At 32.9% G+C, this 22,336-nt stretch overlaps 3 protein-coding genes across 3 annotated transcripts; all 3 read left to right on the forward strand.

The window, feature by feature from the left end:
• The first annotated feature begins 6,198 nt into the window (after positions 1 to 6,198).
• On the forward strand, positions 6,199 to 7,140 carry LOC107499086 (olfactory receptor 8K5). Its single transcript, XM_016122923.2, has one exon. It carries the CDS (start codon positions 6,199 to 6,201, stop codon positions 7,138 to 7,140), a length of 942 nt encoding a protein of 313 aa, XP_015978409.2.
• A 5,344-nt stretch (positions 7,141 to 12,484) lies between these two features.
• Positions 12,485 to 13,436, forward strand: LOC107499092 (olfactory receptor 8K1). Its single transcript, XM_016122937.2, has one exon. The coding sequence runs from the start codon at positions 12,486 to 12,488 to the stop codon at positions 13,434 to 13,436; it is 951 nt and encodes a 316-aa protein (XP_015978423.2). The 5' UTR covers position 12,485.
• Positions 13,437 to 21,021: 7,585 nt separating this feature from the next.
• Positions 21,022 to 21,969, forward strand: LOC107499095 (olfactory receptor 8J1-like). The gene has a single exon (XM_016122951.2). It carries the CDS (start codon positions 21,022 to 21,024, stop codon positions 21,967 to 21,969), a length of 948 nt encoding a protein of 315 aa, XP_015978437.2.
• The last annotated feature ends 367 nt before the right edge of the window (positions 21,970 to 22,336 follow it).

Here is a 22,336-nt window from a genome sequence, read left to right on the forward strand (position 1 = left end):
TTTCTCTTAATAAAAGATTACTTAGAAATATAAATTTTATTGTAAGCTATAATCTGGAAAAGAAAGCATGTTTAAGAAAAATTAGAAATTAAATTAACTGTCCAAATATAAAATTAATAACTTTAGCACCAATATTTGATGGAAATGCCATAAACTGAATTATATGAAAAGATATGAACTTAACTTACATGAACTTTAAGAATTAAAACACTGATATGATCCTATCATATTTTAAATTTCCAATTATCTGGGGAATAAATACTAAATATAAAAACATTAAAAGAAATAAAAAGACATTAAAATGAATGACTTTAACTTACCAAAGATGTTAAAAAGGTCAGTTTACTTAGAACACTCATGTTCATTTCCATGGTATCTTACTCTCTTCTTAGAAATAAAATCAATTAATGTTTTTATCTGAGGTTAAAAATAATATTTTCATGGTAGATAACTGAAAATCACTCCAGGTTTAAATATATATATTACAGATAACATATGTAACATGTATTATATGTATTAAATATATATTATATATATCAACTAAAACAATACAAAATAAACATAATAAAAAAAGAAACAATGGTTTTACATCTTTAATTCTTTCCTCAAAGAAGATAAATTTAAAAGGAGATGACTGTATATATATATATATATGAATTTTTTTTTAAGTAGGTTAGAATCCCAGTGGTTCAGACACTGATTACACTAAAGCAACAACAGCAAAATTACACTTTGGATTGCATTCTGGTTTCTCGAGGGACTTTCTCAAAGTATCCCAGTGGAATTGGTTTCTCTAAGATATGTAATATAAAAAAATATTACAAAGAATGGAAAGCATCATAGAGCCAAAGGTGAAAAAATAGTAGAAATATTGATTTAATAAATTTGCATAAACTAGATAGTAATTCATTAAGATATAATAGGGACTGAGCCCTCACTTTATAAGGCAAAAATGCATAAGTGGAATCCAGTGTGCTAATGGCTATTCTTTCTGAAAAGTTGGAACACGACATTCTACCACCCCCTCCACACACTTCTGCTCAGAATCTAATTCTGTGTCCTATCTAACAAGTAGAATGGCCATGTGTTACTCTTATTAGATATTACTTTTAGCTATAATATTCTCATTCATCTAACTGATACTTCTTAAAGAACAAGGACAAGCTGACATTACTTGGCACTGGAAAGAGAGGGATTTCAAAAACAAACAGGCAAACATGGTTGGACTTGCATTTCTAGAAAATGGCAGAGTATAAGTCTATCTTCCTCAAAAAATATTTTTTTAAAAGAATACATTAAAAAGTTGAATATAAAAGTAAAACATACTATAACGATTGTATATAACACAGAAATAAATAAATTTGTTATTATGCTCAAAAGGAAGAAAAAGAAGAAAATCAAAAGTAAATATGGACACAAATACAATGACTCTCCTGGGGATCTTTGCAAAACTTTATAAATTTATATAAGTGAGATTCGATTTGTTCAAAAAGGTGCTAAGCCTTTAGGTCCATGAACAACACAGAATTCCAAGAAAACCTAAATATAAATCTAGTATCTAAAAAGCTGTAATTCTCATGAAAATCCTAACAAAATAAATCTGCTTGTTATCAAACATTATAAATAAACTTGCCCACCATGATCTGCATTTCATAAGGAGAAAAAGCTTCCTCTGAGAATCAGTAACCACAACCTTTCCTCAGTAGAGTGGAATTTTGGATTTTGCTCTCTGCACAAGTAAGGAAGCTTCAAGCTGAAAAATTAACATACGGAGTCTTGAGGTGGTAGCACCAAGGTACTGCTGACAGACGTGACCTTCTAGGATTGTCACAGAGAAAGTCCTGTTAAGGTAAACTTAATCATGCAATTACAAAACACAATGAGAAAGAACATCTCCAAAATCAAGAGTCTGAAAAGCAATAAATATATTTTAAATTTTTTAAAATAAAAGTCAAATGAATAAAAGAAATGAAAAGGAAAATGGACAAGTCCACTAACAAAAAGATCAAGGTTATAGGCTAATTTACTAGCAATGGTCTAAGCAAGTGATCAAGAACAATGCATGTATGAATGAATGAATGAATGAATGAATACCTGTGAAAAACATTAACTAATCAAATAGAAGTTGAGTCTTGGATTGAAAAAACAAATGTAGCCCACTCTTGCTAGAGGAACTAGGTCATAACTATTTCAAGGAAGAAATATAGAAGCCGGGTACTAACAAAGTTTTTTTAAAAATATCTTACAGAAAACAACAGGAAGCAACTGACCTTTAATTACCAGAAAGTCTAGAAAGGCAACTAGATAACCATAGAAACCTGAGGATATATTGCTAAGGAGCTGGATGTTTCTACTATTTAGATCCATCTTTAACTACAAGCTAGATTTCCCTCAATTCTTATACATGTGGAAGTTGTAGAGGAGGAGAGTATGCATAACATTTATGAGAGATGGAATGGATTCTCTTCTATTAAATTTTACTCTCAATGAGGTTGTACTGAGCATTAGTATCCAATAATGATGGACTCTCAGCTCAGGAAACACTACAGCTAAGGCCATCATTGCAGTAACGCATTGCATTACAATAATTGTTACAGGTTTGTCATAGGAAAGGACAAGGCATATATACCACTTATTTAAAGATGAGGCAATTTCAAATCTAGTTTTCAATCATGTGGCAAATTACATGTTATCTGAGCTTGGTGTCCTCTGAATTTGAGAATAGCATATCTATCTCACATAAGTTAGTAATAAATTTTTAACCCAGTGCTTGCTTCATATTTTTATTTCAAAAATAAATTTAAAGAAAAAAATCCTATGTGAAGATGATAATGTCACTTATCGTTTTATCATGACTTTAGGAACTGTTCCAGGTTTACTGGGATAAAACTGATGTTGAAATATTCTCCATAGTTACTTTAGTCATTGACTCTGTGAGCGAGTGCCATTACATCATGAAGGTCTCTGAACTGTTCAGGCCACATTTATGTTGTTTTGTTTCTTTCCTTGAACTATCTCTCACATTTTCTCCTGGGTGATTAGCAGGCACTACAGGGTAATTTTTACCAATTCCTTAGATGATTTGGGCATCATCATCTGAATGAATTATACATGATACTTTCTCAGGGAGCAACTCAAAGAGAGAGGAGAAGCATAAATTCTCCCTACTTACAGAAAAAATAAGAGCAATTTAGGAGAATAAAATCAAATCATTCATTAAAGGTGAGTGGATGGGAACTGTTGATTTTGATTATCATCTGGATGTTGGTCGTTTCCCATGATTTCAAGCTTCTGACCATGAACACTCATGGTCACTGAGAGCTGATTCTTTCTACCACAATACAAAAATTCATTGTCTCCTTTGTAAGGCAGGGTTCCCTGAAGTAAAATGGTATTTTCAGGGTGTTAAATCCTATGAATTGACTAGAGTTATAGATCCATTCAATTTGTGAGATTTGATGGTGGCATTTGGATATTGCAAGTGAAGAGGAAGCAGTGTTTCGAAATATGATCTCTTAAAATAAGGATTTTCAGATATAGGATGCTCAGTTTTATCTGCACTTCAGATAAACAACAAATAATTTTAGTATATGTTATGTAACATTTGGTAAATATTATTTCTTATAAATGTATTCAATGTGATTTTAATATCATTTTTTTAAAAAGGGTTTTAACAAATGTGTTGCCCATGCAATATTTTACAAACTATAGATAATTTTAATATAAGGATATATATACTCTACATATAAAGATAAGCTCTCATGATGAACTTGTAAGTTTTTTGGTTATTTTCTGTCTTTCCCTAGCTGCTGGTTACTACTCAGTTTGTTTTTCAGAATAGGTTTTATAAACTGACAGTATTGTACACTTAAAAGTCTTTAACGAGGTAGTACTCATGTTAAGTATTCTTACCACAGTAAAATTAAAACGTAAATTAAAAAAAGAAAAGAATGAGCAGGGTAAAAAAAACATCCATACATCTTCAGAGGGAGGTACTCACTGACATTGAAAATGGAGATAAACTCAACAAACACTAGAATAATTCTTAGCAAAGTACTAAAGACTTTGGTGTGGTAGGACTGGTACCAGAATTCTGAATTCCTTTGCTTAATCCAGTGCCTTTTGTATTCTGCTGGAAAACCCATGGAGGCAGACTCTACAACACTTGCTTTTTATTTGTGAAAGAAGAGAGATCTGAAAACAGAGTGGGATCATTGGAGAAACAGGAGACAACTTCTAGGAAATTCGAATAGACATGGCTCCACAATATCCAGTATTGCCCTCTTCTGCCCCTCCCGTGTGGAATTCCTTGGATCAAACTTACTAAACTGACAACAAAAAAATTATGTATTCCTAGAATTGCCACCAGCTGTAGGGTAGTTCCAGACTCAGCTGCTCCAGACCAAGGGTCTGGACCTTGTGGTGGGCACCCAGAAGTTCCTGCCTGATAGTTACGTAGGATAAAGTTGCGCATTACAGTACATAATTCCGTCTTACTTTTTAACTGGCTGATATTTTGAACTCCAATTACTCTTTCAATTGAAAATCATGCTTACAGGTTTCGATGTTTTCACTGAAGAGAAACTCAATGTGAGAGGAAAGGAATATCATGGATTAAGTTCAAGTAGCTTCACTACCTTCAATCAGAGCAGTTCCTCTTTGTTTTACTGACTTCTCAGGTAAGTTTTATGAAATGAAGTAAATACTTATCACTGATTTGACGATCACCGTGTTATACTTTATATATACTCCATTGTACAATTTGAGAAACATATTGACAGTAATATGATATAATAAATACTCAAATAAATATTTAAATATTTTACATACCCTATTATATGCATAATGGAAGAATTAATGCATATAAACAGCATATTAGAGGAAACAAAGGCTATAAAATTAAATATTCAAAATTTCTGAATATTGATATAAACCATACATTTTAGCAGGAATGAATCTAGATCTTATACTAATTTGAAGATTTTCTTTTTAAAAGAAGAAAAGAGTAAGCCATGCAAATTAAAGTATAAATGTGAGTATTTAAAATGGGGAAAAATTAATTTCAGCTGTAAAAAATGTCATAAATATCATAAAATTAAGAGTATAATATTTGTATAGTAAAATCCCAGACACATCTCAGTGTATTGGGTGGTAAGAGTGTTCTTAGAAACCATTTCAATGTCAGAATAGATAGCATTATTCAATAATAAATTTGAACCTTATTAAAACACCCATTAAATGTCAAATGAAATATTTTTAACACAATCTCTCCTTTGCTAGGTCCCACAGATATCTGCAGACATGTCAATGCACTATGCTATTAGTTTGAAGTGGGATGGAGTAGAAGTCAAAATAAAAAGATGAAGTGAATTTAGTTGACTGATGTTAAAATATTTTACATTTACAACTTTTACTAAGATATTTCACTTTGCAATTGTATTGCTAAGGCCCCACCTAGGACTATAACAGTGACAATGAGAGATCCAACGTGTGAAACTTGATTAACTTCATATTATCTCTGTCTCTCTCTTTTAGAAAATCAAAATTCCACAAGAATTCTCAGATAAAAATGTAAGTGTATTAAAGAAAAACCGAGATGCCATCGTGTAGATGAAATGAAGTCCAATATTTCTGTATTAATACTTATATGGGTTTTTTAAAATATCAATAGATATGTTCCAAACACTGCTGACTCTGGTTAGAGTTTAACCTGCTGTAAGAATGCATGTGTTTCCTATGGATCTCTCTTCTTGGGAAATAGAAGATACTATTACTTACCTGAATTTTAAAATCAGATGTGAGTCTATGGCCATGTTACCCTGAACAAGGCTGATCTGGTCTAATCTTGGAAACTAAGCAGGGTTGGGCCTGTTTAGTACTTAGATGGGAGACCACTTAAGAAGACCAGGTGCTGTAGGTGTAAAAAATTAAAAACATAAATAAATAAATAAAACAGATTATAAACTGACAAGGTCTTTGCAGTCTATGAGGTAAACCAAGGGTTGCCTCACCAAAAAAATAAAAATAAATTTAAATAAAAATAAATAAAAAATAAAATCAGATGTGGGAATTATTTTCTATGCCCTATTATGAAAAAAAAATGTCAATCTGTCTACAAAGATTGTAATTTGTTTAGATGACATTTTACGAAAGCTAATAAAAATCCTTTGTTCTTTCCAGAGGAGATAACTGGACTAAATGGGCCAACAAAATCTGACATCACTGACTGAGTTTATTCTGATGGGAGTCACGCGGCAGCCTGAGCTGCAGGGTCTGCTTTTTGCGGTCTTCCTCATCATCTATACAGTCACAGTGGTGGGCAACCTGGGCATGATCATCTTGACCCAGGTGGACTCCCGCCTACACACACCTATGTATTTTTTTATCAAACACCTGGCTTTCATTGATCTCGGTAATTCTACCGTCATTTGTCCTAAAATGCTGGTAAATTTCATTGAGGATCAAAATACTATTTCGTATTATGCATGTGCCACACAATTGGCTTTTTTCCTTATGTTTATTATCAGTGAATTTTTCATCTTGTCAGCCATGGCCTATGATCGTTATTCAGCCATCTGTAACCCTTTGCTCTACAATGTTATTATGTCCCAGAGACGTTGTCGCATGCTAGTGGGCATTCCATATCTCTATGGTATCTTTCAGGCTCTACTGTTCACTATTAAGATTTTTACCTTGACCTTTTGCGGCTCTAAAGTCATAAATCATTTCTATTGTGATGATGTTCCCTTGTTACTTTTGCTCTGCTCAAACGCACAAGAAATAGCATTGTTGATCATATTATTTTCAGCACTGAATTTGCTCTCTTCCCTGTTGGTAGTTTTAATATCATACATCTTGATTCTGATAGCTATATTTCGAATGTATTCTACAGAGGGGAGGAAAAAAGCTTTCTCCACATGTGGTTCTCACCTGACGGTGGTAGTTGTGTTCTATGGGTCTCTGCTATTTATGTATACACAACCCAAATCCACTCACTCCTTTGATACTGATAAAATGGCCTCTGTGTTTTACACTTTGGTGATTCCCATGCTTAATCCCTTGATCTACAGCTTAAGGAATAAAGAGGTAAAAAATGCCTTCCACAGGGTCTTTAAGAATCAATGCAAACTTTGTATTTAATATTCAACATAGAATATTATTCTAATAACCTAAATGTCACTTAACATTTCTAATACATATAATTACATTCTTTTTGACTTCAGAGCAAAGAATAATCATAATGCACAAATAAATAGACTGTTTCCCTTATATTTAACCAAATTAATCTTCATATTTTAGATCCCAATTAAACAACACTTCTTCCTTAACATTTCTTGTTTTTGAATCACTATTTCTTTTAATAATCCTATAGAATCTGACATTTCTTCCAGCTGAAATACTTATTAAATTCTAACTCAATAAACTATGTGTTTGTTTTTGTTATTTTATTATTATTCTTTTAGGGTAGATATCTATCTTTCATCTTGTTTTTATTCTATTTTCTGAATGTCAAATAACAGTATAAACAAAGTGAGCCTCTTGCAGACAGCATTTACTTCGATCATAATTTTTTAAAATCTATTCTGCAAATATCTGCCTCTGAATAATTTACTCCATGTACAGTAAGCACAGATAATGAAGACCTACTTCTAGCATGTTGCCGTTTGTTTCCCATACATCCTCTCTTTTTCTTGTTGCTCACATTTTCCTCCATTACAAGATATTCTTGAGTTTGTGGTTGAACTCTAACTTGGGAATGCCGACAGTGAAAGTCCATAAGACTGTGACAAGAATAATCAGGGAATTGTAAGCTGAACAATTCCAGAGATCACACAGGGCAGGAAGACATTAGAGTCCCAGATCTAGGGAATAGAGTCCTCTTTCAACACTGACGCATCCAGTAGAGATAAAACCCACTTTAGACTTCTGCTGTTCTTACTCATATAGTTTGAAAATAAGCTTCAAAAAGAGCCATATGATTTTTGTTTAAAACATTTAGGACTCTTTTAGGGAGACAGAAAAAAAAGGTATAGCACTCATTAACATAAAATTCATAATATTCTACATCCAATCACAAATACTAGACATATATATATGTGTATATATATGTGTGTGTGTGTGTGTATGTATACACACACACACACACATATATGTTAATTATCTCCACCCAGGAGATAATTAACATAAACCATGAAATAAGAGTAATGATACAATTATTGGCCAAAAGCCTTTAAAACATTTTATAAATATGCTTGTAGTGTAAGTCCTGCCATTTGTGTTTTTTTTCTTTTTTATTGCGAGTTCCTGAATTAAGTTTTGATTAACAAGGCATCCATTCCAAAGAGGCATCCTTCAAAGACTGCTATGTTGAATAAGCACATTGCTAGTCACCACTAGACCTTTTAAAGAGCCAGGCTTCCTTTCCCATGGAGGCTCTTTTATTTTGGACATCTTGGTTGATTTCAACAACTGAACATCTGGGCTACTTGTTTGTTTTCTCTTCCCGAGCTTGAAATTTTCACTCTTCTGTTTTAAATTGACTAATAAAGAGTAAGCCCAGAGAACCTTAGGCCCCCACCCTAGAGCCCAATAAAACAGAATCCCAGGGCCCTTGAGTGATCTCTACCTGTAACCTCACTGTTTTATCCCAGGTCTGCTATGTTATGCATTACTTGAAACCTGTATCTTTTTAAAGTTTCCTGTTGGTTTTTGCTGAAGGGCAACTTTGCAATCATAGTAAGAACCACAAGGACTAGTCCAGCCACATCATTGGATATTGATAGACTGAGACCAGTATGAAAGGATGTTCAATATATGGAATGATTTAAAGAAAACATTAACCTTTGGAGGAGACAGATGGAAGATTAAAAAAATAAACAAGTAGGACCTCTAGAGATTAAAATACAACACTGTATGGAAACAAATTTTTTTTTGAATGAGAGTAATAGCAGATTACACCGAAAAAGAAATGATAATGTAGCAGAGTGAAATGCTCACTCTTTCTCCCTCTGCCTTTGGTTAATAGTTACTGCTATAGATATGCTAATGGAGTAGAAGAATTCTTGAGGCTTGAGCGTTTTGCAAAAATAGCCCTTAGTCCAAAGAAGCTTTTGTTGGAGAGTTGGGGAAATGTGTTAATGACTGTTTACCAAAGGTTTACAAGAACCTCAGGACAGACTCCGATCACCATGAACAAGAAAATTTGGAGATTTCAAGGGCCTCCTTGGATCTTAATTCTTGCCCTGCCCCTTATGGATAGGGTGCTGGAACTCTAAAGAAGGATTTGAGAAACCATCGAAAGCTCCCATCTTCTCAGTCAGCATCTTCTCATCAATAAACCTTTCCTTATTTCAAATTCTGATCTATTGAATATTGGCCCTTTTTAAACATTGGACACATGAACCTTGTGTTAGCAACAATAACTACACTTAAACATATCGTAATAGAGGTTACCCAAAATGAAGCCAGAGAGAAATTAAAATACTAAATAAACACCACAAAAGTATTTTCAATGATCTGTAGAACAATAACAAGCTATATACTGTACATTTAAATGTTAAGTCTATGTTGAAAGCAAATACTATATAGGGCAGGAAAATCATTGGGGTAATGTTGGGCACATTTTTTTCCCAATTTATTTTTTTTTTAAATCTGTAATTTTGAAGATATAAAAAGTTAATTCTAAGCAAAATAAACAGAAAAGAAATTACACCAAAGCATATCACAATTAAATTTCTGAAAACCAATGATAAAGAGAAATCAGAGTTGAAAAATACTATATGAACAGATGAAGAAAAAATTTACCACTGATTTATTGGCAGATACAAGTCATAAAACATTACCTTATGTTAACCTATGATTAGATATCCAGCAAAAATACCCTTGGTTAAAGGATGTTATATTATCAAATGTTGCATAATCTTTTTTTAAGAAGTCAATTTTATTTACTCACACATTGTGTGTGTGTGTGTGTGTGTGTGTGTGTGTGTGTAACATACCTAATATGTGCAGGATATAGTGTAACTGAGATGCTGACAAAGGCATACTTATGATTTCCAGTGTTTAATGATTTTGCCTAATTTATTTACTCAGTTAGACCTACGCACGAAATATTTTTGACTTTCCCTAATGAGGCATTTCAAGAATAAACAGAAATCGAGGGCAATCTCCCTCAGGTAATTACATGCAATTTTTAAATTCTTGAATCAGACTAAAACTAACAAAATGAATCTCAGTGGGTAGAAAAACACTTAAATACATTCTCCAACAACCAATGAGAATTAAAACAGTAGGAAGTCAAAGCAGATTCTCCCCTAAGGTAAGTAGAAAACACTGGTTTGAAAATTTCTCAGGGCATACAGCTTAAACTAGATTATTATCAAAGATCTTGAAGGGCATTATGCTCTGCAAAATTGTTTCTTTTTCCCTTGCAATATACATTTCTGTCATTAATAGAATTAATGTTCAGGACAGATCTGACACACTGTGGAGTAGATTTAGACCATCTGAGTTTTCCAGTGGACTGACTTACTGCTATAATCATCTATTTTAACAAGAGTTTTTGTCTGTCTTAATATTTACATGTCATTTCTGTACCACTTTTTATTTCTTATCTACTCAGGGTGACCTCAATATAAAGGAAGCATTATATTTATAAAATATATTCTGAAAACATAATGACTTTATTTGAATCCTGATTCCACCATTTATTATGTGAACTTGGTTAAATTATTTTACTCTTTGCGTCTCAGTTTCCATGACTTTCAAATGAATATGGTAAGACCATCTACTTTGTAGAGCTACTGTATGGATCATATGAGTTAATATACATAAGTAAATGTAAAGTGCTCATAAAAGTGCCTGGCACAAAACTGACTTTCTATAGGATCGGAGGAGATCAGCCCCAAGCCTCCAGAGGGGATTGCTTAAAAAGCCCCAAAACCCACTCCAACGAGCAAGCAGGTTTACAGAAGCAGAGGTTGGCACTTAGCATATCTTTGCACAGGATAACTAGACCCTTAACATTAGCATAAACTGGCCATTAGCATATCTTTGCACAGAATATTTCCTAGAACTACACCCTAGTTAAACATTAAACAGCAAGCAGATTATAGAAACAAAGTTGGCTATTTGAAAATTTTCCACCCTTAGCAACAATAAGTTCTCTATCAGTGCTTTATACTCATTTGTATTCTTCTTTTTACTGGGCCTTTTTACATGCATCTGTATTTAGAGTTTTAAATAACCACAACGTTCTCTTTATGAAAGAGAGGGATGTATGATCAGAAGATATTAGAAGTGATATAATACGCAGAAACAACAGATGTGTTAAGAGGGGACTAAGATATTAATAATAAAATCCTAAAATTAATATATTGTGACATTAGATTTTATATTGGGTAAATAAGCTGAACTTACAGTGATAAGTACTGAAGTATATATTAATGGTCAGGCTTTTCCAATCACTGCCTGATTCGTCACTCCACCAACAGATTAGGAAGTTTTCTTATGTCTCGCTACTTTAAACAGATATAATAATTGTCGATAATGTAAGGTTTATGGTTTAGGTGTCCATATGTGTTTACAAATCACTTGAAATTTTTAAAAAGATGAAATATAATAGGTAGATCTTTTGATATACTTAAAGTGACTTTGGATCAAAAAAGTATGTCGTTAAGAGATATATCAAAACAGCCACTTCAAAGCAAACTTTGCCAAAGTTTCAATGAAAATGTATTTTATGTCAATTTCAGCCTGTCAACAGTGATACTATCAGCAAAGAGTGCCTGAGGGCACATACTTCTGCCCTGTGTCAAGCCCCCTAGACATTTCCCCACCAGAACCAATATTGTGACTGAACCAGCCCTTGTTATTCTTATTATGATTCCTCATTACCAACAACCATTAGAGAACTTTTAAAATAAGGTTTGTTACTCTGGTCCTGGAGGGTACTTGCCTCACAAGTTCCAGATAAAGAAAGAAAAAGAACGTGTGGACCTGGGGTTTTGCTTTTACTGCGGTCAAGAGCAGGGTGCCTAGATTTACTCTTTATTGACGAGTTTAAAATCTAAGAGCAGAAATTAAAACGTAGAAAGGGAAAATCAGGGTTATTCAAGCATTTATTTACTTAGGTCACCCAGGGATTTGTGAAAGGAAACTTCACAGGTGATATACCTAGGTCTTTATCTAATTGTGTAGCTAACAATACATTTATTTATTCCAGATAAATGTCATTGAAATAATGGTCTCCATAATCGAAAGCCAAAGGTCAGAAACACATTAGAATCAAAAAAGCTGATTGTCAGGAACTTACGCTAAAATGTGTATTTTTGGCTTGATGGAAACAGGAGTCTCTATTTATATTTTAAGACAAAGAAAATGTCTCTATATCTCATAAATCCTGCATTAAAATCTTTTAGAAGATACTATCTCCATTATAATAAGTATTGATTTTATACCTTACACAGGTTACCAAGAAGAATCACATGGAGAAACACAATCATACTGCAGTGACCAAGGTGACTGAATTTATTCTCTTGGGGGTCACCAACAACCCTAGGCTGCAGGAACCTCTCTTTGGAATCTTTCTGGTCATATACTTGGTCACGGCGATGGGCAATCTGGGTATGGTTCTCTTGACCCATTTGGACATCAAACTACATACTCCCATGTACTTTTTTCTTAGACATTTGTCAATTACTGATCTTGGTTACTCCACTGTGATTGGCCCAAAAATGATGGCAAACTTTGTGGTTCACAAAAATACAATTTCCTACAATTGGTGTGCCACCCAGCTAGCATTGTTTGAGATTTTCATCATCGCTGAACTGTTTATTCTATCAGCAATGGCTTATGATCGCTATGTAGCCATTTGCAAACCTCTTCTCTATGTGGTCATCATGGCAGAGAAAGTACGTTGGATACTGGTACTTACTCCTTATCTCTACAGCACATTTGTGTCACTATTTCTTACAATTAAGTTATTTAAATTGTCCTTCTGTGGCTCTAACATCATCAGTTATTTTTACTGTGACTGTCTCCCTCTGATATCCATGCTCTGTTCTGACACACATGAACTAGAACTGATCATTTTGATCTTTTCAGGCTGTAATTTGCTTTCTTCTCTCTTGATTGTTCTTGTATCCTACATGTTTATTCTTGTGGCCATTCTCAGAATGAACTCAGCCGAGGGGAGGTACAAAGCCTTCTCCACCTGCAGCTCCCATCTGACGGTGGTGGTTGTGTTCTATGGTACGTTATTGTTTATTTACCTACAACCCAAATCCAGTCACACTTTTGATATTGATAAAATGGCCTCTGTGTTTTACACCCTGGTGATTCCTATGCTGAATCCATTGATCTACAGCCTAAGGAACAAAGAAGTAAAAGATGCTCTGAGGAGAACTTTAACTAATTGGTGCAAAATCCCCACTTAATATTCCGTTGCAAAGGTGGGTCTTCATTTAATATTCTGTTCATTCAATTATAGCATCAAAATGTAGAAATGTTTTACCAGATTAAGTTTTTTTCTTTTTCTAGATAAAGTATTTCCTCTTGTATTTCCCTGTACTTTTCTCCACTTTGTTAGATAAATAAATATTGTAGTCAGATAATTTAAGATTTGACTTAGTTTCAAGGTCATATTGGAACTTGTATTATTTAGAAATAAGGCAATCATACCAGATTGTTGGTTGAACTTAGACTTTTAGAGCTAAAAAGAAAATTTTAAATATTTAAAATGGAGTAAAATTAACACAAAAATTAATAATGTGTATTTTATAACTGTCACTGTATATTAAAGAGAAATAAGATTGAACCACGAAGAATGTGTAAGCAAGGCAGGAAGCAAGAAAGTGAGTAAATGTATGATTGATTATAACAGTGTGAACAAAATGTTTCAAGAATCTAGGCTAAAAAAGAAATAAAACATGCCACCTCAGAATGAAATATTCAAATTGGATTGAGTCAATATTTTCAATCTCGAGGATAGAGTGGGCATTTGGGAAAATATTTTTACTAGGAACCATGAAAAAAATGTTGGCTAATCCAGGGTTCCCCTTCACAGGTTCACACACTATAGTTAACTTTAGTTTACGATAGCTTTCTGATAAACGAGCTGACTTTGGATTGACAAACTCAAGATAAATGAGTTAACTGGTCATCTACTGGAATGACATCAATATTTTGAAAAATTTATAGAAGTGATAATCAAGATTAAAGATATCCGACACAACCCAGGGTTGCCTTTATTTTCATTCATGTCTGATTTATCTTCATGAGCTTGTGTACACAGAGGCAATATTTTGCATGAACTCTGTGCTAACACAGCGCTGCATTCACCTTGTGGACCTACTCAGCAAATGTACAGATTCCTTACATATTAATATTCCACTTGAATGGGCATTTTTCATATGTTTAAGATATGTACATTACCCCAATTATGTTTGCTTGAATCTACCTTTGTATTCAAAGTAAAAATTGTGGGGAATCAAACCAGTACATGAATAAGAGTTTTTTTTATCCCAGACCCATGCATTTTATTTATTTTTTCTCTTTCTTAATGTACTGGAATCTATTTTGTTGAATTGATCTTAAATGTTCTTAAGAAAGGAAGGAAAGAAAGGAAGGAAGGAAGGAAGGAAGGAAGGAAGGAAGGAAGGAAGGAAGGAAGGAAAGAAAGAAAGAAAGAAAGAAAGAAAGAAAGAAAGAAAGAAAGAAAGAAAGAAAGAAAGAACAATGTGAGGTTATGGATATGTTAATTAGCTTGATTATTATAATCATTTTGTAATATATGCATAGATCTAAACATTGTGTTATATATCTAAAATATATATATAATTTTATTTATCAATTGTAACTTTAAAGTTTAATTTTTTTAATTTTTAAAAATAAAAAATGAAATAAAACAAAGTGAACAGAATAAAGAAAATACAAAATTTGATTCTCCAATCAGATTGATTTTGTTTTCCATGTTAGCTTCAGGTCCTGTCCCTAAGCATGTTTATTGTTATGAATAAATTCTATTTTCTAGAGCAACATTTTATATTATATTGCAAAAACTTTTTTGGTCACATATATTTTTCTTTTTCGAATCCTATTATTTCCATTACTTCTCATAATCTCCAAGTTAAATAATATTAATAGCATTTTCCAGTATTATCTATATTAAAAGGGCCTTAAAGAATCATAATATTATGTTTCCTACAACTTTCTTACTTGAATTAATCATCAGCATCTTTTTTGGTCAAAAAACATCATTGTGTTTGTTAATTTTTAATATTAGTATACGATTGTGGGATATAGATCAATCACTTGTATTTGGCCATCCTTTGATGGACATTTGGTTGTTTATGTTTTTATTTCTTTTGTCAATATAAAAAAATGTGTGGAAATAACTGAAGTGCCCTTCAAAGGATGATTGGATAAAGATGTGGTACCTACATACAATGGAATATTACTGAGCCATAAGAAAATGTGAAATACTGTCATTTGCGACAACCAGATGCGTCTTGAGATTACCATGCTAAATAAAATAAATCATGCAGAAAAAATTGAGAACCATATGATTTCACTCCTGTGTGAAAGCAACAAACAAACAAGACAGAGACTCATGAACACAGAAAATTCAGTGGTGTTCAGAAAAAAGGGGGTTGGGGAGGAGGTAGTTAAGGGTTAAGGGGGTCAAATGCATAATGATGGAAGGAAATTTAACTTTGGGTGGTGAACATTCAATGCAATATGCATATAACATGTTATTAAACTGTACACTTGAAACCTGCATTACTTTATTGACCAATGTCACCCCAATAATTTTAATAAAACATAATAAACAAATAAAATATTGTTATACTACAATCTAGGATGAGCAGTAAAGTGTCACTTGATATTAAAAAATTGCTGTAATAAATAACCTCATGCTTATAACATGATCATATTCTTTTTTATTTCAAAAATAAATGATAAGGATTCTTTCTCATCCTCAATATGTGTTGTGGGATAAATGTTTTACATATATGCATAATAATTTGAAGTAAAAAATAAAACACTGAGGAAAAAAGACTATGCATTGTGACTCTTTTTCAAGTAGTTTTTCTTTTTCAAGAAGGATACTAAATTTACTGACATATCATTGTGTGCTGATAAAATTCAAAAATGAAAACAACAGATGAATAACTTCAATTACATAGATCCTGACAGTCACAAAGAAGACTAAGGACTGTCTGGTTGACCTCCTAGAGGGAGATCTAGTTAGGGAGCCAATCCTGGGTGACATGTCCCCAAGGATGTAAAGGCAATTAGGGGATACTAGAATCACCTGTGCTTCAGAGTTAGGGTCTCCAAGGTTTATGGAGCTCCATAAACTCTCACTGCTACAGCCACATGAGATACTCACTAAGAATCTGAAGCATATTCTCCATTAGAGGTGGGTAGAAAATATTTATCTTATTTTTCTTTAATGGCCTTTAAAAGATGCCAACTATTCCTCATTTTCATTTTAGAAGATACTAAACCTTAAACCTTATATCTAATCAAGTAATAAAATACTTAAAAGTTTGTTTCCAAGATTTATAATTTGTTCGGTGAACATAGGGTGTTAAATATGATCCAGCTATTTATGTTTCCAAATTAAAACTGGTATCATTATGTCTTATGTACTTAAATAAATTATATCACTACAGAAAGAATGGATTATTTTTATCACAATTTTATTTTGACAATATTATCTAAAATTAAAACTGCCTGTTTCACAGGATAACATGTGAAAGAAAACTGAGTACAATACTACCGAAACTCCAAATGATTTTTTTTGAGAATATAATGATACATCACAGATTTTCTCAAGAAAATTTTCCATTAAATTCGAGAACATACAGGTACACACACACATATATATATACATGCAAATTATATAATCAATGTAATAATAATGCCTATGATACATCATCTACCTGATAGTAAAATAAATCTGCCACACTCAGCTGAATCTCAAAAAGAAATTCTTCTGTTTGAGGAAAGACACTGCATAAACAGGAGCAAGACTAAGAAACTGTAGACCTGTCGATTGCTGGTTTGATAGGATACAACCTCTATACCATTCTCAAAGAGAAAATAAAACCCAGAAAGAAAGAGTCACTTGCAGGGTTGCCCTTAAGTCCATTGAACTAAAATAGGATGTTCAAGAATAAACCATTCGGTTGTTTGCCTCTTCGTTTTGTTGGTTTCTTTTGCTGTGCAGACTTTTTAGTTTGATATAGTCCCATTCATTTATTTTTGCTTTTACCTCCCTTATTTTGGAGGTCAAATTAATAAAATCCTCTCTAAATCTAAGATTCATGATTTTAGTGCCTATATTTTCTTCTGTGCACTTTATTGTTTTAGGTCTCATAGTCAGGTCTTTGATTTATTTTGAGTTAATTTTAGCATATGGTGATAGTAATCTAGTTTCTTCTTTTACATGTGACTTTCCAATTTTCCCAGTACCATTTATTTAAGAGGAGTTTCTTTCTTCATTGTATGTTTTTGGTTATTTATTAATAAATAAATAACCAAAAGTCAATTTACTTTTTTATGCTTAACCTCACAATTTAGCAATAAAATAATTCTAAGTACATATAAATTTTTTTTACATACACTACTTTAAAGACTTTGTTATTACTCATTAGCTATAAAACATCAGTATTAATAGGTACAACTTACCTAACTTTTTACCATCCCAGTTATTTACTAGTATTTATAAGAAGGTTAAAAATGCCCAGTGTATGATCAGGAGTGACATTTTTAAATCCACCAAAATCCAGGATTGTTGGCCTCATTTGTCGCTACAGTCAATTCCATTTTCTGATTGCATGGAACCGTAGCTACCTATGGTGGTCAGATTTCTTTCAGATAACATGCCACCTCTCACTCACATAAAATGTAGTAATCTCAGAAGAATCGATATGAGAATCCATGACATGAGAAATAAAGAATTTATCTGAAGCTTGAGCATTGCCTGGCACAAGTAGGAAATCAGTAAATACTGGGTAAATAAATAAATAATAGGATGAGTCAAGGAAACCAAGGACACAGAAGGCCGAAGGTGAAAATTTATGTTCAGTGCATGCCTGGCAGAGGGTATTGTGACTATAAAAATGACATAGACCTGATTGAGAAATGCACTGAAAATGAGGCTAAAGCATACGTTAATTATCCTAAAAAATAATTTAGATTACATATCTTAATTACTCAAAAATCTTTAATGACTGCCATTTGCCTACCGTTCTAATCTGAGAGAAACTTTACACAGAGACCAAGAAGATTACAATAGTGATGACAATGTTAATGAAAGCTTGACCTAAGAAATACAGAGAAATGCTTAGAAGAGAAAAGTATTTATGGAAATTGGCAAATAATACAATATGGTGCTTGACAGAGAAAAATTGAAAATGAATATGATGTTTATGATTTAAAATGTGCACTTGAAATTTATTATTGTAATTTAAAATAAAGTATATAATCAGGAACATACTACATTTCAGCAAAAATAGAGGAGTTGATATAATCTGAAAACATTCATGTTGGCTGATAGATAATATGTTTCTGAAGGAGCAAATGGAGACAATGAAAGCTGCAGAGAAAATATTAAAAATTGTAAACACAGAGAATGCTATATAAGAAAAAGGCAGGGGGAGGCAGAAGCAATATTCTGAAGTGTAGCGTTTAGGAATAAGAGGAAAGCTAGGATCTCAAATCAGAGTATTGTAATCCCTTTGTAGAAAAAGATGCAGATTGAGAAACATAACAAGAATTTTTGTAACAAATTTTGAAAAAAGTCTTGAAATAAATGGTAAACATATGAGTCATCTTTTTAAAACTTAAAGCTTATAATGTTATTCATCTATTACCTTAAACTTCTTAATGGCTTACAATTCACTCAGAATACAACTCAAATACATACTGTGACCTATATTACCTGATTATATTAATTCTCTACCTCCTCATTAGTATCCAGTCACAATGGCCTCTGTTAAGTTCCCCCTCAAAAACAAACGAACAACAAGAAAGTAAGTTTTTTCTTGCCCCAGAACAGTATTCCTGCCTGGAATCCTTGAATGTTCTTCCTATATTTTATTAAATAATGGGTTCCTTCTCATGCTTTAGGTTTCATTCAAATGTCATCCTCTCACAAAGGCTTTCCCTTAACTCCTGCCTGAGATAATTTCCCCAGGTTATCCTGATGTATCTTTTTGTTTACTTACTTATTGCACTAACTACAATCTGCAATTATTTTGTGTGTATGTTTCTTTACCAGCCTTTTGAGTCTTCCTTATTATTGAAATAAAAAAATCCATGACGTGAGAAACAATTTATCTGAAGCTTGAATATTGCCTGGCGCAAGTAAGAAATCAGCAATTACTTGGTAAATAAGATAAGTCGACGAAACCAAAAAAAAAAAAAAAAATGATATTTAGCATCAGAAAAAGAAATTGATAAAACAAACAAACAATGTTAGAAGTTATTTTTGTCTTATTTTTTGATCATTTTTATATAGTCACTTCATTCTTTTTTTCTCATTACAGAATAGTTTTCTAGCATTCTATTTTTCTTTGTATTTTAATTTTTTAGAAAGAGAGAGAATGTCAATAGCTGGGGGCTTTTACAGCTCAGGCATTTATAATATATAGTCCTCTTTTTAAACTACTTTATTTAGGTATGATTGACATACAGAAAGATATACATAGTCAATGTATATGATTTGATGAATTTGGAGTTGAGTACATATTGGTGAAACCATCACTAAATAAATATATCCATCACATCCGAAAGTTGTCTCCTAGCCTCTTTATTTGTTATTATTTTATGAATTATATATACTTAACTTTATTCGTTATGCCTGAAGGTTTATTTATTAATCTTAAAACCTTGCTAAACAGTAGATTTTATGTTAAATAATTATATAGTGTTGACTCTCTGGAGCTTAACTCCAAATCTTCAGATAAGACACAATGCCAGGACTTCTTTGGGCCAGTTGTCTGTCACTGGTACTAAGTATTGTGATTGAGAAGGGACTCCAGTTGGTTTAGTTAGGAGCAAACCATCATCTGTGACACAAAAACCTCTAGGAAAATATTCAGTCTTTTTTGGCAAATAGATGTAATAACAAAATCTAAAATGTGAAAAAATGTCAAGAAGATCAAGTAAAAATTAAGGCCAGATATACTTTATAGAATCTTAAAATAATGTTATGGACTCATATAAATAATTAATACCGGTTAAAATAAAAACAGTGAAAAAAATATGAAGATTTGCATAATTTGTGAGGCAAGACAGTAAAGAGTTATGAGAGGGAAGGAGAAGGATGTTGTATTTAGCAAAGCATAGCGAATCAAATTACAATAGTTATATAATTGTCACAGAGATTTTTTTTTTTAATGAAAAGATAATGAATAACCTGAAAAATAGATCTGAAGACATATCACCATCTATTTTTGTCTGAGTTAATAAAATAGAATATAAGAAAAACCAGTTAACAGACATGGATGGTAGAATACATAAGTTCAGTGCACCATCTAATAGAAGTTACAGGACAGAATAAAGGAAATGGGGCAGAATAGTGATTAGAATCATCAAATCGTAAGAAAAAGCAAGAAGTCTCAGATAAAAAATCATAAGAAGGCATTGAATTATTGGGAGACATATAATCAATCAAGCCTTTTTCTTAATGCAAAAATAGAATAGTGTGTGAATTGTGCCTTCGAATATTTCTGAGTTAATGTATTCATAATTTAATGTGATTAAGAGCAAGTGTCCTAAAAATGCATGATGATGGATCATCTATTTAATTATCATACTTGTTTCTCTCTCAAATAATTACAAAGTAACCTTGAGTTTACTACCCAAATTAGAGTAATACAAGATTCCAGAAAAATCTCAACCAAGAATTGTCCTTGTCATCTAACAACGGTCCTCAAAAATAATTCCTTAAAGTCACCAATCACCTCTCCTTTTCTTCCCCAAACAGATGAATTTCCAAACTCTTTCATGGCTCCTGGAAATTTCACCTGGGTCACTGAGTTTATTCTCACAGGTGTGTCAGACCGTGCAGACCTCCAGATCCCACTCTTCTTGGTTTTCCTGGTCATCTATGGCCTGACCGTGGCTGGGAACCTGGGCATCATCACCCTCACCAGTGTCGACTCCCAACTTCAGACCCCCATGTATTTTTTCCTCCGACATTTGGCTATCATCAATCTTGGTGATTCTACTGTCATTGCCCCTAAAATGCTGATCAACTGTTTAGTAAAGAAGAAAACCACTTCCTACTATGAGTGTGCCATCCAGCTGGGAGGGTTCTTGGTTTTCATTGTAGCTGAGGTTTCCATGTTAGCTGTGATGGCCTATGACCGCTACGTGGCCATTTGCAATCCCCTGCTCTACATGGTGATGGTATCTCGCCGGGTCTGCCTTCTGCTGGTGTCCCTCACTTACCTCTATAGCTTTTCCACAGCTCTTGTGACAGCATCTTCTGTATTCTCTATGTCTTATTGCTCTTCCAATGTAATCAATCACTTTTACTGTGATACTGTCCCTCTGTTAGCGTTGTCCTGCTCTGATACTTACTTCCCAGAAACAGTCATCTTTATATCTGCAGGCACAAATTTGGCTTGTTCCGTGATTATAGTTCTAGTCTCTTATTTCAACATTGTTTTGTCCATCTTAAGGATACATTCATCAGAAGGAAGGAAGAAAGCCTTCTCCACATGTGCTTCACATATGATGGCAGTCACAGTTTTCTACGGGACGCTCCTATTCATGTATTTGCAGTCTCGAACTAGCCATTCATTGGATACTGATAAAATGGCTTCTGTGTTTTATACATTGGTGATCCCCATGCTGAATCCTATGATCTACAGCCTGCGCAATAAAGATGTGAAGGCTGCCTTAAAAAGATTTCTGACAAATTCATGCTGTTCTTTTAATTCGATGTAATTTTAGAACTTGATAGATAAATAAGATAGACTGCCATTATATTAGAGAAAGCAAAGACCAGGTGGCTGACTTATAGGTTTTCAAGTAATCCTGAGAATTAAAAGGAGTTAGAGTTTGGGAAGCATTGAATTAAAAATTAAACTGAAGCTCTTGGACTTATAAGATTAATACAGAAACAAAATGCTACTGACTAACTTTGCTAAGGCGTATACAAGTAGCTAGGTTGAAATAAATATTTCCAGGAGTCAGGAGAGAAGTTAGTTAATAAGAATTCAATAAGTTAAAACATAACCACAAAATATGGACTAGAAAAGTCAATCTTTCTTATTTTTTGGCCCCTTTTTTCTACCTGAATATGTTTGGCTAT

This window comes from Rousettus aegyptiacus, unplaced genomic scaffold (assembly GCF_014176215.1).
Source record: "Rousettus aegyptiacus isolate mRouAeg1 unplaced genomic scaffold, mRouAeg1.p scaffold_m13_p_5, whole genome shotgun sequence".
In the NCBI taxonomy this organism is placed as follows: domain Eukaryota; kingdom Metazoa; phylum Chordata; class Mammalia; order Chiroptera; family Pteropodidae; genus Rousettus; species Rousettus aegyptiacus.

Bases quoted from the DNA above. Each gene is read 5' to 3' on its own strand.
- LOC107499092 (XM_016122937.2), top strand. From the start codon at position 12,486: ATGGAGAAACACAATCATACTGCAGTGACCAAGGTGACTGAATTTATT.
- LOC107499086 (XM_016122923.2), top strand. From the start codon at position 6,199: ATGGGCCAACAAAATCTGACATCACTGACTGAGTTTATTCTGATGGGA.
- LOC107499095 (XM_016122951.2), top strand. From the start codon at position 21,022: ATGGCTCCTGGAAATTTCACCTGGGTCACTGAGTTTATTCTCACAGGT.